Source organism: Heptranchias perlo, chromosome 17, assembly GCF_035084215.1.
Source record: "Heptranchias perlo isolate sHepPer1 chromosome 17, sHepPer1.hap1, whole genome shotgun sequence".
NCBI classification, from domain to species: domain Eukaryota; kingdom Metazoa; phylum Chordata; class Chondrichthyes; order Hexanchiformes; family Hexanchidae; genus Heptranchias; species Heptranchias perlo.
The window spans coordinates 16928791-16945258 of NC_090341.1; the positions used below are offsets into that span (position 1 = coordinate 16928791).

Here is a 16468-nt window from a genome sequence, read left to right on the forward strand (position 1 = left end):
AACCTGGGGGTATATGTGCACAAATCTTTGTAGGCGGCAGGACAGGTTGAGAAAGCAGTTAAAAAAGCATTGGATCCTGGGCTTTATAAATAGAGGCATCGAGTACAAAAGCAAGGAAGTTATGTTGAACCTTTATAAAACACTGGTTCGGCCACAACTGGAGAATTGTGTCCAATTCTGGGCACCACACTTTTAAGAAGGATGTGAAGGCCTTAGAGGGGATGCAGAAAAGATTTACTAGAATGGTTCAGGGATGAGGGACTTCAGTTACATGGATAGACTGGAGAAGCTGGGGTAGTTCTCCTTAGAACAGAGAAGGTTGAGAGGAGATTTGATAGAAATGTTCAAAATCATGAAGGGTTTAGATAAAGTAAATAAAGAGAAATTGTTCCCATTGGCGGAAGGGTCAAGAACCAGAGGACGCAGATTTAAGGTGACTGGCAAAAGAACCAAAGGCAACATGAGGAAAAACTTTTTTACGCAGCGAGTAGTTATGATCTGGAATGGTCAACCTGAAAGGGTGGTGGAAGCAGATGCAATCGTAGCTTTCAAAAAGCAATTGGATAAATAATTGAAGGGAAATATTTTCAGGGCTTCCGGGAAAGTACAGAGGAATGGGACTAATTGGATTGCTCTGAGAGTCGGCACGGGCTCGATGGGCCGAATAGCCGCCTCCTGTGCTGTAACCATTCTATGATTGTGTGTGTTTGGTCCATATATACAAATCAAACTACATATTCCAATGTTCTACACTGGATGGAATTAGTTTGCCAAAGCATTGTACAGTACTGTGAAGTTGAGGTGTTTTGTAAAGAGCAAAGAATTAGATAATGACTTTGAGATGATCCAATTTTGAAGCTTTCAGGCACTCCATCTTGAATTGGTGCTAGCAAGTAAATTACTGATATTTGGGAAGGCTGTTTGGAATTTAGTATTCCTTTCTGGGCTTTATTCACATTCTATTCGTTTTTAGTTCACAAATTGAATTGTTTCCATGATCAACAATTATATGTCATTCTGTCAGTTTAAAAAAAACTAAGTATGGATGTGTGACTTAAAATATGGATTGTTTACCTGCAGTAAAGTTGTTTATTATGAGAAAGTTGATGACATTTATCTTTTTTCAGAAATTACAAATGACACTTCTATGAAAATGTTGAACACAAAGACCATTTACGTTCACGTCTTGCTGACAACAGCTGAATCCTAAGATCTGTACAGATATTGTAGCTTTTCTGAATGCTGCATTGCAACCATGTTCTGGCGTTAACGGAATATCCATACCTGGATTTAATTTCAAAAATTTGAAAATATTGTTTGATTAAACACTTGGCATATTACTGAACTTACTGGAGAGGTTGAAATGATAATTCATAAAATTACTGAACACATATTACACCCATTTTAGTTGATGTCTTACATATATTGGATTATTTTTCCTTTAAAACATAGGTCAGGTTAATCTAAGGTTGGATAGACAATACATTGCAGGGGGTGGGCTTGGGCTTGGAGGAGGCTCATTCTTTCACTCTTTTGAGTTCCTGATCTCCACCGTGCTATTGTGGTGAGGTGCTGGGCATAGGCCAGACACATCCGCATAGAGGGAGAGAAAGTCATTCCTGGGCTGCTGATGCATGCTTCTTCTAGCAGTATCAGAAGTGACACTGGTGGAGACCTGGAAAAGGCACCCTCTGCCCCAGGTGGTTTATGGCTCTTGCAGTTGGGGGACAAAGGACAAAATAGGGAGACTCAAACCCTCATCGAGAAGACAATATACAGTAGGGTAGATATAAATGTATACCGAGAGCAAGAAAGACCTAACTCTGAAGCAGCAAAGTTCTGACAATCTTACTCTTTTCTACTAATTCCCATTGTGTATTCTGTTCATGCCACAAAATTGAGGAGCACAAAATATTTTAATTCCCAAGGATTTACAACAACAGCTTGCATTTATATCGTGCCTGGAATGGAAAAATGTCCCAAAGATTTATTACCTATTTAGGTTTTTCCCCCGTAACAAAAAGTCACTTAATGATACTGTCTTCCTCCTCTTCCTGGCAGAAGTACCTATTTCCAACTGTTGAAAATGCAGGTTTTTTACGATGTCACCAGATAGTTTTGTGACATCTTATAAGAAAAATGTTATCCTACTGATAGTTCACTGAATTTCAATGGCCCACAAAATATCATGGACCTGTTCAAGAATGCTTATTGGATACAACTTTTTGCTTGCAGATCAGTAGGTAGCTGTGTAAATGGAACATTAAAGAGGTTCTCTGCCCTGCACTACATATAGTTTTCAAAAAGCAAACATTGCCAGTATGAAAATATAATTAACTTTAGACTGTAAATTGTGGTATGAGCAGCAAATGCATTGGACACTCACCCAATGTAATTGTCAAATAAGCAGTTTTGAGATCATAATGCACTTGCAATTTTGTCCCTTGTGCATTATTTGGTCAGAGTCTCTATTTAGATTCATATTGCATTAACCCCAATGTAAATCCTTTATTCCATGAATTTTGAGACCACATCTGTAGTATTGACTTTTCACCCTGACAAGTTCAAAATGACATTGTAGGAATGAAAATGTTGCATGTAATTGTATTTCAATAATGTCCTAAGAGCCATTGGAAAAAATGTCTTGTCATCTTTAACCTTGAAACTATGCAATGCAATTCTTCACAGATGAACAAGAAAAGGGTTGGATAACTGACAACTTCCAGCCACTAAAGTACTTTTTGGAAATCCTTGTTTGTTTTATTATACAGTTCCACATGTGCCTAGGAATTTTATTTTTGAGATCTGTAAGATCTTCCTGTTGCTTCTGTAATAATAAATGTGTTACTCTTAATAACCCATTGGGAATGCAAGTGAACTTGGGCTCACATTAGGTTCTGAAATTCAGGTTGTTTGTTTCTCAATGCATGGTGAACTAACTTTAAATAAAGGTAATGATGTGATGTGGTGATAACTGTAATGGCTTACTTTGTTTCTTTTTTTTAATACAACCTCTTTGTCAATGCTTTTTAAAACCAGAAGCCATGTTGGTTTGTGGTACATCTGACATTGTTACTGTAAATAACATATAGCTCAAAAAATCATGACACAACTTTTTTTTTTAAAAGTGTAACACAGGCTTTTTCTTTCAGATAATTCAGCTGAGTTCCATTTCCATCTCCACATTTGTCCAGGAGGTAGGACAAATTTTAGCACATTGATAGTGGAGTGATGCAGGCTTGAACTCCACAAACAATGGGCATCAGTGTTCACAAACATTCAGATTTTTTTTTTTGCATACCTTTTTTTGTGGGTGGCCACACGCCACATCTTGGTCAAAACAAACCCAGGAAGGCAACCTACTTCCACACTTTGGCTATTAATGCACCTGATCTAGTTTCAAGGAGTGACACAAAAGCGGTCAAGGTTGATGGCTCTTTGGTTTTATCTCCGTGAGGCCTCTGCACATTGACTGCTGCCCACCCTGTCACAAGTTAGAATTCATTGGGGGAGAAATTGGTTTTGCGTCGGTTGTGCGGCACGTCGAGAACGCACACCTGAAGACCGGCCCGAGGCACATTCCAAATTGAGCCTCAGGCCTCATCTCCATAATACCAACGAGCCTTGGATATGAATCAGGCGCCCCAATCCCTCTCACTGGTTGGGGCCTTTCCAAATTCGTCCAGCTTGGATGCCAAGCTGGTCTGCAGTTAAGTCTGGGTGGTGGGAATAGGGGCGATGTAGCTAACAAGTGATGGGCAAGCGTAGGCCGGCAGTATTGCTGTGGAGCCAGGAAAACAATCCTGCTCCTCCTTGCGCCACATTGAGGTAAGTGAAAAAGAAAAGCAGTCCCTTTAAGGACCACTAGTTAGGTCGTGGTAGACCTGGAAAAACTGCGGTGCAAGCTCCGCCCAGTTTTGTCCAATTTGGCATCGGAGTCCTGAAACAGACTAGGCTCTCATTAGCACATTCCAGGGGCCTAATGCCTGTTTTAGACGGGCAGCTTGGGCACTCAGAAGTCGTCGGGTGCTGTACTTCCAGGGTTGATTGGACACGGGAGCTCACACCCTAAAAAAGCAGGCCAATCATCTCAGCCCCCCAGGGTCTTGCTGCAGGAGTTCCTCAGGGCAGTGTCCTCGGCCCAACCATCTTCAGCTGCTTCATCAATGACCTTCCCTCCATCATAAGGTCAGAAATGGGGATGTTCGCTGATGATTGCACAGTTTTCAGTTCCATTCGCAACCCCTCAGATAATGAAGCAGTCCAAGCCCGCATGCAGCAAGACCTGGACAACATCCAGGTTGGGCTCATAAGTGGCAAGTAACATTCGCGCCAGATAAGTGCCAGGCAATGACCACCTCCCCTTGATATTCAACGGCATTACCGTCGCCGAATCCCCCACCATCAACATCCTGGGGGTCACCATTGACCAGAAACTTAACTGGACCAGCCACATAAATACTGTGGCTACAATACCAGGTCAGAGGCTGGGTATTCTGCGGCGAGTGACTCACCTCCTGACTCCCCAAAGCCTTTCCACCATCCACAAGGCACAAGTCAGGAGTGTGATGGAATACTGTCCACTTGCCTGGATGAGTGCAGCTCCATCAACACTCAAGAAGCTCGACACCATCCAGGACAAAGCAGCCCGCTTGATTGGCACCCCATCCACCACCCTAAACATTCACTCCCTTCACCACCAGCGCACTGTGACTGCAATGTGTACCTTCCACAGGATGCACTGCAGCAACTCGCCAGGGCTTCTTCGACAGCACCTCCCAAACCCGCGACCTCGACCACCTAGAAGGACAAGAACAGCAGGCACGTGGGAACAACACCACCTGCATGTTCCCCTCCAAGTCACACACCATCCCGACTTGGAAATATATCGCCGTTCCTTCATCGTCGCTGGGTCAAAATCCTGGAACTCCCTACCTGACTGCACTGGGAGAACCTTCACCACACGGACTGCAGCGGTTCAAGAAGGCGGCTCACCAGCACCTTCTCAAGGGCAATTAGGGATGGGCAATAAATGCTGGCCTCGCCAGCGACACCCACATCCCATGAACGAATAAAAAACAATTTCTCGCTTACCATTGAGGATCATCCTAGCTTGTGTTTGATTACTCGGTGTAATGTTGCATTGGAAGTCAAATGCAATGTTTTGTTTGCCTCTTTTTTTATATATATATATTCGTTCATGGGCTGTGGCGTCCCTGGTGAGGCCGGCATTTATTGCCCTTGAGAAGGTGGTGGTGAGCCGCCTTCTTGAACCGCTGCAGTCCGTGTGGTGACAGTTCTCCCACAGTGCTGTTAGGAAGGGAGTTCCAGGATTTTGACCCAGCCACGATGAAGGAACGGCGATATATTTCCAAGTCGGGATGGTGCGTGACTTGGAGGGGAACATGCAGGTGGTGTTGTTCCCACGTGCCTGCTGCTCTTGTCCTTCTAGGTGGTAGAGGTCGCGGGTTTGGGAGGTGCTGTCGAAGAAGCCTTGGCAAGTTGCTGCAGTGTGTTAGGAAATTTGCTGTTTTTCCCCAATATTAAATCTCAGGTTTCAGTTTTAAAATGTTTTCTGGGATCATATGTACAGCTGTAGTTGTTAAGTGCTGTTTGCCATTAATTTGCTGGTGTATGATTTGATTTGTTTAATGGTTTGTGAAGCAGCAATGGGAAATGTTCCAGTGCAACTGGAATCAGCATTGTAACTTTTGAGACGGCAGCTACATCATTAGCCATAAGACAAAAAATATGTAGTTCATGAACTAAAAGATTATAGACAAAATACTTATTACTACAGCAAGAAAGAAGCCATTGCATACTGATCAAAGGAACATAGGAAATGTGTAACGAGGAGTCACAATCTTAAGATAAGGGGTCAGCCATTTAGTACCGAGATGAAAGATTTCTTCACTCAGAGGGTTGGGAATCTTTGGAATTCTCGACCTCAGAGGGCTGTGGATGCTCAGTCGTTGAGTAAATTCAAGACTGAGATCAATGGATATTTGGACACTAAGGGAATCAAGGGATATGGGGATAGGACAGGAAAGTGGAGTTGAGGTTAGAAGATCAGCAATGATCTTGTTGAATGGCAGTGCAGGCTCGAGGGGCCATATGGCCTATTCCTATTTCTTATGTTCTTATATTCTAACCTCAACTAACTCACAAGCCTGTTTGTTTTTTAAAAAATCCAGTTATCATAGAATCATAGAAGTTACAACATGGAAACAGGCCCTTCGGCCCAACATGTCCATGTCGCCCAGTTTATACCACTAAGCTAGTCCCAATTGCCTGCACTTGGCCCATATCCCTCTATATCCATCTTACCCATGTAACTGTCCAAATGCTTTTTAAAAGACAAAATTGTACCCGCCTCTACTACTGCCTCTGGCAGCTCGTTCCAGACACTCACCACCCTTTGAGTGAAAAAATTGCCCCTCTGGACCCTTTTGTATCTCTCCCCTCTCACCTTAAATCTATGCCCCCTCGTTATAGACTCCCCTACCTTTGGGAAAAGATTTTGACTATCGACCTTATCTATGCCCCTCATTATTTTATAGACTTCGATAAGATCACCCCTTAACCTCCTACTCTCCAGGGAAAAAAGTCCCAGTCTGTCTAACCTCTCCCTGTAAGTCAAACCATCAAGTCCCGGTAGCATACCAGTAAATCTTTTCTGCACTCTTTCTAGTTTAATAATATCCTTTCTATAATAGGGTGACCAGAACTGTACACAGTACTCCAAGTGTGGCCTCACGAATGCCCTGTACAACTTCAACAAGACATCCCAACTCCTGCATTCAATGTTCTGACCAATGAAACCAAGCATGCCGAATGCCTTCTTCACCACCCTATCCACCTGTGACTCCACTTTCAAGGAGCTATGAATCTGTACTCCTAGATCTCTTTGTTCTATAACTCTCCCCAACGCCCTACCATTAACGGAGTAGGTCCTGGCCCGATTCGATCTACCAAAATGCATCACCTCACATTTATCTAAATTAAACTCCATCTGCCATTCATCGGCCCACTGGCCCAATTGATCAAGATCCCGTTGCAATCCCAGATAACCTTCTTCACTGTCCACAATGCCACCAATCTTTGTGTCATCTGCAAACTTACTAACCATGCCTCCTAAATTCTCATCCAAATCATTAATATAAATAACAAATAACAGCGGACCCAGCACCGATCCCTGAGGCACACCGCTGGACACAGGCATCCAGTTTGAAAAACAACCCTCTACAACCACCCTCTGTCTTCTGTCGTCAAGCCAATTTTGTATCCAATTGGCTACCTCACCTTGGATCCCATGAGATTTAACCTTATGTAACAACCTACCATGCGGTACCTTGTCGAATGCTTTGCTGAAGTCCATGTAGACCACGTCTACTGCACAGCCCTCATCTATCTTCTTGGTTACCCCTTCAAAAAACTCAATCAAATTCGTGAGACATGATTTTCCTCTCACAAAACCATGCTGACTGTTCCTAATTAGTCCCTGCCTCTCCAAATGCCTGTAGATCCTGTCCCTCAGAATACCCTCTAACAACTTACCCACTACACATGTCAGGCTCACTGGTCTGTAGTTCCCAGACTTTTCCCTGCCGCCCTTCTTAAACAAAGGCACAACATTTGCTACCCTCCAATCTTCAGGCACCTCACCTGTAGCGGTGGATGATTCAAATATCTCTGCTAGGGGACCCGCAATTTCCTCCCTAACCTCCCATAACGTCCTGGGATACATTTCATCAGGTCCCGGAGATTTATCTACCTTGATGCACGTTAAGACTTCCAGCACCTCCCTCTCTGTAATATGTACACTCCTCAAGACATCACTATTTATTTCCCCAAGTTCCCTAACACCCATGCCTTTCTCAACCGTAAATACCGATGTGAAATATTCATTCAGGATCTCACCCATTTCTTGTGGTTCCGCACATAGATGACCTTGTTGATCCTTAAGAGGCCCTACTCTCTCCCTAGTTACCCTTTTGCCCTTTATGTATTTGTAGAAGCTCTTTGGATTCACCTTTGCCTGATCTGCCAAAGCAATCTCATATCCCCTTTTTGCCCTCCTGATTTCTCTCTTAACTCTACTCCGGCAATCTCTATACTCTTCAAGGGATCCACTTGATCCCAGCTGCCTATGCATGTCATATGCCTCCTTCTTCTTTTTGACCAGTGCCTCAATCTCCCGAGTCATCCAAGGTTCCCTACTTCTACCAGCCTTGCCCTTCACTTTATAAGGAATGTGCTTACCCTGAACCCTGGTTAACACACTTTTGAAAGCCTCCCACTTACCAGACGTCCCTTTGCCTGCCAACAGACTCTCCCAATCAACTTCTGAAAGTTCCTGTCTAATACCATCAAAATTGGCCTTTCCCCAATTTAGAATTTTAACTTTTGGGCCAGACCTATCCTTCTCCATAGCTATCTTAAAACTAATGGAATTATGATCACTTGTCCCAAAGTGATCCCTCACCAACACTTCTGTCACCTGCCCTTCCTTATTTCCCAAGAGGAGGTCAAGTTTTGCCCCCTCTCTCGTCGGGCCATCCACATACTGAATGAGAAATTCCTCCTGAATACACTCAACAAATTTCTCTCCATCCAAGCCCCTAATGCTATGGCTGTCCCAGTCAATGTTGGGAAAGTTAAAGTCCCCTACTATTACCACCCTATTTTTCTTGCAGCTGTCTGTAATCTCCTTACATATTTGCTCCTCAATTTCCCGTTGACTATTTGGGGGTCTGTAGTACAATCCTATCAAAGTGATCTCTCCCTTCTTATTTTTCAGTTCTACCCATATAGACTCAGTGGGCGAACCCTCGGATATATCCCCTCTCACTACTGCCGTGATGTTCTCCCTAATCAAGAACGCAACTCCCCCTCCTCTCTTACCTCCTGCTCTATCTTTCCTATAGCATCTGTACCCTGGAACATTGAGCTGCCAGTCCTGCCCCTCCCTTAGCCATGTTTCAGTAACAGCTATAACATCCCAGTCCCATGTACCCATCCATGCCCTGAGTTCATCTGCCTTGCCCATCAGACTTCTTGCATTGAAATAAATGCAGTTTAATCTAGACTTCCCTTGGTCTTTGCCCTGCTTTCTCAGACCATCTGTCCGGTCATGTTCTGTACACTCTCCCTTACTGCCTTTTGTTTCTGTCACCATTTTATTTCCCACTGACTTCCTGCATCGGTTCCCATCCCCCTGCCACATTAGTTTAAACCCTCCCCAACAGCACTGGCAAACACTCCCCCTCGGACATTGGTTCCAGTCCCGCCCAGATGCAGACCGTCCAATTTGTACTGGTCCCACCTCCCCCAGAACCGGTTCCAATGGCCCAGGAATTTGAATCCCTCCCTCTTGCACCATCTCTCAAGCCACGTATTCATCTTAGCTATCCTGTCATTCCTACTCTGACTTGCCCGTGGCACTGGTAGCAATCCTGAGATTACTACCTTTGAGGTCCTACTTTTTAGTTTAACTCCTAACTCCCTAAATTCAGCTTGTAGGACCTCATCCTGTTTTTTACCTATATCGTTGGTGCCTATATGCACCACGACAACTGGCTGTTCACCCTCCCCCTCCAGAATGTCCTGCAGCCGCTCCGAGACATCCTTGACCCTTGCACCAGGGAGGCAACATACCATCCTGGAGTCTCTGTTGCGTCCGCAGAAACGCCTGTCTATTCCCCTTACAATCGAGTCCCCTATCACTATAACTCTGCCACTCTTTTTCCTGCCCTCCTGTGCAGCAGAGCCAGCCACGGTGCCATGAACCTGGCCACTGCCACCTTCCCGTGGTGAGCCATCTCCCCCAACAGTATCCAAAACGGTATACCTGTTTTGGAGGGAGATGACCGCAGGGGACCCCTGCACTGCCTTCCTACTCTTCCTCTGTCTGTTGGTCACCCATTCACTATCTCCCTCAGTAATTTTTATCTGCGGTGTGACCAACTCACTGAACGTGCTATCCACGACTTTCTCAGCATCGCGGATGCTCCAAAGTGAGTCCATCCGCAGCTCCAGAGCCGTCAAGCGGTCAAACAATAGCTGCAGCTGGACACACTTCCCGCAGGTGAAGGAATCAGGGATACAGGAAGGAGCCCTGAATTCCCACATCTCACAAGAGGAACATGACACGGCTCTGGGATCTCCTGCCATGACTTAACCCTTAAATTAGCTTAACAACAACTGCAATGTCAAGAGGCAGACCAGCACTTCCATTGAAGAAACTGCTCTTAGTTACAGAATGCTGTTTTTGACTTGGAGGCGAGAGTGCTGCCACTGAGCCACGGCTGACACCTAATATTTCACCTGCAAGATGAAATATTAAAAACACACGAGTCAAGGATGAAGTAAGACCATTCGCCCCAATAACGCTCGCCTCAAGTATCCCAATATTCTCATCTGGTCATCAGCTGCTTTTTGAATGTTCCCCACTTTTTATCTTTATTAACTTGCCTGGCAGATTAATTATTTTTTTTTAAATTCGTTCACGGGATGTGGGCGTCGCTGGTGAGGCCGGCATTTATTGCCCATCCCTAATTGCCCTCGAGAAGGTGGTGGTGAGCCGCCTTCTTGAACCGCTGCAGTCTGTGTGGTGACGGTTCTCCCACAGTGCTGTTAGGAAGGGAGTTCCAGGATTTTGACCCAGCGACAATGAAGGAACGGCGATATATTTCCAAGTCGGGATGGTGTATGACTTGGAGGGGAACGTGCAGGTGCTGTTGTTCCCATGCGCCTGCTGCCCTTGTCCTTCTAGGTGGTAGAGGTCGCGGGTTTGGGAGGTGCTGTCGAAGAAGCCTTGGCGAGTTGCTGCAGTGCATCCTGTGGATGGTGCACACTGCAGCCACAGTGTGCCGGTGGTGAAGGGAGTGAATGTTTAGGGTGGTGGATGGGGTGCCAATCAAGCAGGCTGCTTTATCTTGGATGGTGTCGAGCTTCTTGAGTGTTGTTGGAGCTGCACTCATCCAGGCAAGTGGACAGTATTCCATCACACTCCTGACTTGTGCCTTGTAGATGGTGGAAAGGCTTTGGGGAGTCAGGAGGTGAGTCACTCGCCGCAGAATACCCAGCCTCTGACCTGGTATTGTAGCCACAGTATTTATGTGGCTGGTCCAGTTAAGTTTCTGGTCAATGGTGACCCCCAGGATGTTGATGGTGGGGGATTCGGCGATGGTAATGCCGTTGAATGTCAAGGGGAGGTGGTTAGACTCTCTCTTGTTGGAGATGGTCATTGCCTGGCACTTATCTGGCGCGAATGTTACTTGCCACTTATGAGCCCAAGCCTGGATGTTGTCCAGGTCTTGCTGCATGCGGGCTCGGACTGCTTCATTATCTGAGGGGTTGCGAATGGAACTGAACACTGTGCAGTCATCAGCGAACATCCCCATTTCTGACCTTATGGTGGAGGGAAGGTCATTGATGAAGCAGCTGAAGATGGTTGGGCCAAGGACACTGCCCTGAGGAACTCCTGCAGCAATGCCCTGGGGCTGAGATGATTGGCCTCCAACAACCACTACCATCTTCCTTTGTGCCAGGTATGACTCCAGCCACTGGAGAGTTTTCCCCCTGATTCCCATTGACTTCAATTTTACTAGGGCTCCTTGATGCCACACTCGGTCAAATGCTGCCTTGATGTCAAGGGCAGTCACTCTCACCTCACCTCTGGAATTCAGCTCTTTTGTCCATGTTTGGACCAAGGCTGTAATGAGGTCTGGAGCCGAGTGGTCCTGGCGGAACCCAAACTGAGCATCGGTGAGCAGGTTATTGGTGAGTAAGTGCCGCTTGATAGCACTGTCGACGACACCTTCCATCACTTTGCTGATGATTGAGAATAGACTGATGGGGCGGTAATTGGCCGGATTGGATTTGTCCTTTTTGTGGACAGGACATACCTGGGCAATTTTCCACATTGTCGGGTAGATGCCAGTGTTGTAGCTGCACTGGAACAGCTTGGCTTGAGGCGCAGCTAGTTCTGGAGCACAAGTCTTCAGCACTACAGCTGGGATGTTGTCGGGGCCCATAGCCTTTGCTGTATCCGGTGCACTCAGCCGTTTCTTGATATCACGCGGAGTGAATCGAATTGGCCGAAGACTGGCTTCTGTGATGGTGGGGATATCGGGAGGAGGCCGAGATGGATCATCCACTCGGCACTTCTGGCTGAAGATGGTTGCAAACGCTTCAGCCTTGTCTTTTGCACTCACGTGCTGGACTCCGCCATCATTGAGAATGGGGATGTTTGCAGAGCCTCCTCCTCCCGTTAGTTGTTTAATTGTCCACCACCATTCACGACTGGATGTGGCAGGACTGCAGAGCTTTGATCTGATCCGTTGGTTGTGGAATCGCTTAGCTCTGTCTATAGCATGTTGCTTCCGCTGTTTAACATGCATGTAGTCCTGTGTTGTAGCTTCACCAGGTTGGCACCTCATTTTTAGGTACGCCTGGTGCTGCTCCTGGCATGCTCTTCTGCACTCCTCATTGAACCAGGGTTGATCCCCTGGCTTGTTGGTAATGGTAGAGTGAGGAATATGCCAGGCCATGAGGTTACAGATTGTGCTGGAATACAATTCTGCTGCTGCTGATGGCCCACAGCGCCTCATGGATGCCCAGTTTTGAGCTGCTGGATCCATTCTGAATCTATCCCATTTAGCATGGTGGTAGTGCCACACAACACGTTGGATGGTGTCCTCAGTGCGAAGACGGGACTTGATCTCCACGAGGACTGTGCGGTGGTCACTCCTACCAATACTGCCATGGACAGATGCATTTGCGACAGGTAGATTGGTGAGGACGAGGTCAAGTAAGTTTTTCCCTCGTGTTGGTTCGCTCACCACCTGCCGCAGGCCCACTCTGGCAGCTATGTCCTTCAGGACTCGGGCAGCTCGGTCAGTAGTGGTGCTACCAAGCCACTCTTGGTGATGGACATTGAAGTCCCCCACCCAGAGTACATTCTGTGCCCTTGCTACCCTCAGTGCTTCCTCCAAGCGGTGCTCAACATGGAGGAGGACTGATTCATCAGCTGAGGGAGGACGGTAGGTGGTAATCAGCAGGAGGTTTCCTTGCCCATGTTTGACCTGATGCCATGAGATTTCATGGGGTCCAGAGTCAATGTTGAGGACTCCCAGGGCACTCCCTCCTGACTGTATATCACTGTACCGCCACCTCTGGGGATGGAAGAGTCTGGGACGTTGGCTGAAAGATATGATTCTGTAAGTTTGGCTATGTCAGGCTGTTACTTGACTGGTCTGTGGGACAGCTCGCCCAATTTTGGCACAAGTCCCCAGATGTTAGTAAGGAGGACCTTGCAGGGTCGACTGGGCTTTGTGTTTTTTTGCCGTTGTTGTGTCCGGTTTTATTCTTATTATGACTTTTTGTAGCGAGATTTTACAACTGAGTGGCTTGCTAGGCCATTTCAGAGGGCAATTAAGAATCAACCACATTGCTGTGGGTCTGGAGTCACATATAGGCCAGACCGGGTAAGGACGGCAGGTTTCCTTCCCTAAAGGACATTAGTGAACCAGATGGGTTTTTACGACAATCCGGTAGTTTCATGGCCATCATTACTGATACTAGTATTTTAATTCCAGATTTTTTATTTAATTAATTGAATTTAATTAATTAATTGAATTTAAATTCGCCAGCTGCCGTGGCAGGATTTGAACTCATGACTCTGGATTTTAGTCCAGGCCTCTGGATTTCTAGCCCAGTAACATAACCACTATGCTACTGTACATTCCAAACATTCATCAATTTTGAGTAAAACCATTCATCCTAATATCAGTTTTAAATTTATTATTCACTAATTTAATTTGTCCTCTGGTCCAACTTTTCTATCTTACTTTGAAATGATATTATTATAGGTTTAACTCACTTGTCCTATTTCATATTTTCTACACCTCAATGAACCAGACTGCAGAACTTGAACTTCTCTCATGTTTTCTTGTAACCTCATCATCCTTACCCACCCACTGTGAAAATCATACCCCTAAGTCCACTTTGCACACGTTCCAGTGCCAGGTCGGTCACCAAGGCTGAAAAGAACTGTAAGTGTGGATTGTAAGGCCATAGTAAACTTTACTGTTTTGTTTATATATTCCCATTGCTTCATCATATTGATCAAAAATGAAAGTATCGATTGTCCCATCGATCCCAGGTTTGTTTCAATGGGGGTTAAATTCAATAACTCCTGAATCCAGGCACGGGCATCACGGTCCGCGATTGACCTGCACTCGGTGCTTCAGATGCAGGTTGCACGTGAGATTTGTGCTGCCTGGTCATTACCATGATTTGTACCTGCAGCCAGCGCTACCCGCACTGTTGAGAGGCTGCACTCACAAGCAGGAGCCCTGAAATGGGGCATCGCCCGCACTAGTTAAAGGCAGCCTGCACCTCTTAAAGGGGAGGTGCACAGTTAATGAGAGCAGCGCTAGATGGCAGGCAGAATTACTGGACTGGCAAGAGAGCACGCACCTGGGGCATCATTTTAGCACCCGCCAGCGGGTGCCTTCCTGGCAGGGGGGCCCCGAAGATCGGGAAATCCCGGCGCGGGACCGGAGCCCGCCTCGAACCCGCGCACTTCCGGGTTCCCCACTGACGCACTGGCGTGCGCGCGCAGCCCCCGCTAGTGGGAATCACGCAGGCAATTAAAGCCAGCGGGATGCCACTTGAAGCTATTTATTTTGCTTGTTCAGGTCATTAACTGACCTGATTAAGGGATTATGTGAGGAGGGTGGGATTTTCGAGCAAACTGGGACTGTTTCCCACACTGGGGGAAACACTTTCAATTCAAATGGACCTGTTGCAGCTGTCAGCCTGTGGCAGCTGCAAAGGTCCATTTGACAGGTGGGGGGGGGAGACCCTCACCCATTGCAGGAGGCCACTCTGTCACTTGGGACAAAGTTTGACCTCCACCACCCTCCTCCTGACAATCAAAGTCACCAACTTGCACACTTACCCCGGGGTCCAGAGACATGTACCTACCTTGCGGACCCCCTCAGACGTACATCTTCCAGATGGGGGCCGCCATAGCTGCAGTCATGACCTCCTCGGAGGGCGAACAGCATCACCAGCCTCGCTGGCCTCGCCGGCCACCCCTGACACGTGGAGCTCCACAACACAGTGCTGTGACACATCTACCTGCACAGCAGGAGGGAGGGCAACTGCAGAGAGAGATGCGTCGCAGAGGGCACTACCCTCGCCACAGGGTCCACAGACCGAGGCTCAGCTTCCTGGACCTCTGAGCAGCAGTGCACACGGAGGCTCAGAGTCACTCGACATGTAGTCGTGGACATCTGCAGCCTCCTTCATGCCGAGCTGCTCCCGGCTGGCCCGAGCACCATCTTCTTGCCTGTCGCTGTCAAAGTCACCACTGCCCTCAACAACTTCTCCTCCGCATCCTTCCAGGGTGCAACCGGGGACATCGCCGACGTCTCTCAGCCGTCTGCACAAAAGAGCCCTGCAAATACACCTACACCCACTCTGCAGTGACACAATGGGTGGCATCAGTTGTGGGTCTTCATAGTGATCCTCAGGAAAGGGCATTATTGCACAAACCAGACAAGATTCGCGAAGACATGGCAGTAGTGGTGCCAATATAATATGTAATGTGAGTTGGTCAGAAATTAAATATAAGTAACAACCATGACAAACCCTCAAACACCCTTGTGCATCCCCTTCATGCTCACGACAAGTTTGCCTTAAGCTGCCTACTGCACATATTTAAGGCATGCCCTGTGGCTGCAGCACAGGTAGTGGCAGGTTGAGTGAGGCTGGTCGTGACAGAGATGCACGAGAGGGTGAGTATGAGATAGAGCCATGAGATTGTATGAGGAGTGGGTTGAGTGGTAGTGGCAGGATGAGTACTGGCGAGGTGAGTAGGTGCAGGTAGGATGAGGTTTGAGTGGGTATGAGGGGTGATGTGACAGAGTAGTGTTGGCAGTGCAGAAGGAGATGTGGGGTGGGGACGGTGATGTGGCGGACGGAGTGTAGGGGAAAGAGTAAGTGTACTCACTTTGGCTGACCTACTGAGGTCATTGGAGCACCTCCTGCACTGTATGCAGGTGGGCGATATGTTGGTGGTGCTGGTGACCTCCTCTGCCACCTCGAGCCAGGCCTTCCTGGTGGCAGAGGCAGGCCGCTTCTTCCCGCCCGCTGGGGGGATGATCTCTGTCCTCCCCCTCCTCCTCACCCCATTTATTGATACCTGGAGTGAGACATCATTAAACTGGGAGCAGCCTTCCCCCTGGGCTGCTCCATGCTGTAATTTTTTCTGTTTGTTGCAGCATCTGTCAGTGGAGGACTGCCCCTTTAAATAGAGCTCCTCCAGCTGACAGATCTTACTGTGCATGCGCAGCCCGCCCGACGCGCAGATCAGCAGTGGGGATCCCGGAAAACAAGGTAAGTGGATCCAATTGGGCTACGATCACGCGGGGAGCTGACTGATTTCGCCGGGCGT

The 16468-nt window shown here is 47.1% G+C and overlaps 1 protein-coding gene across 3 annotated transcripts in view; it reads left to right on the forward strand.

Moving 5' to 3' along the window:
• Positions 1–2980, forward strand: part of iars1 (isoleucyl-tRNA synthetase 1) — a 180739-nt gene extending 177759 nt beyond the window's left edge. For all 3 annotated transcript variants that reach the window (XM_067998627.1, XM_067998629.1, XM_067998628.1), the window contains one exon: positions 1128–2980. In XM_067998627.1, coding sequence (XP_067854728.1) covers positions 1128–1210 — 83 coding nt within the window. In that variant the 3' untranslated portion in view covers positions 1211–2980. The remainder of the gene's footprint in view (positions 1–1127) is intronic.
• The last annotated feature ends 13488 nt before the right edge of the window (positions 2981–16468 follow it).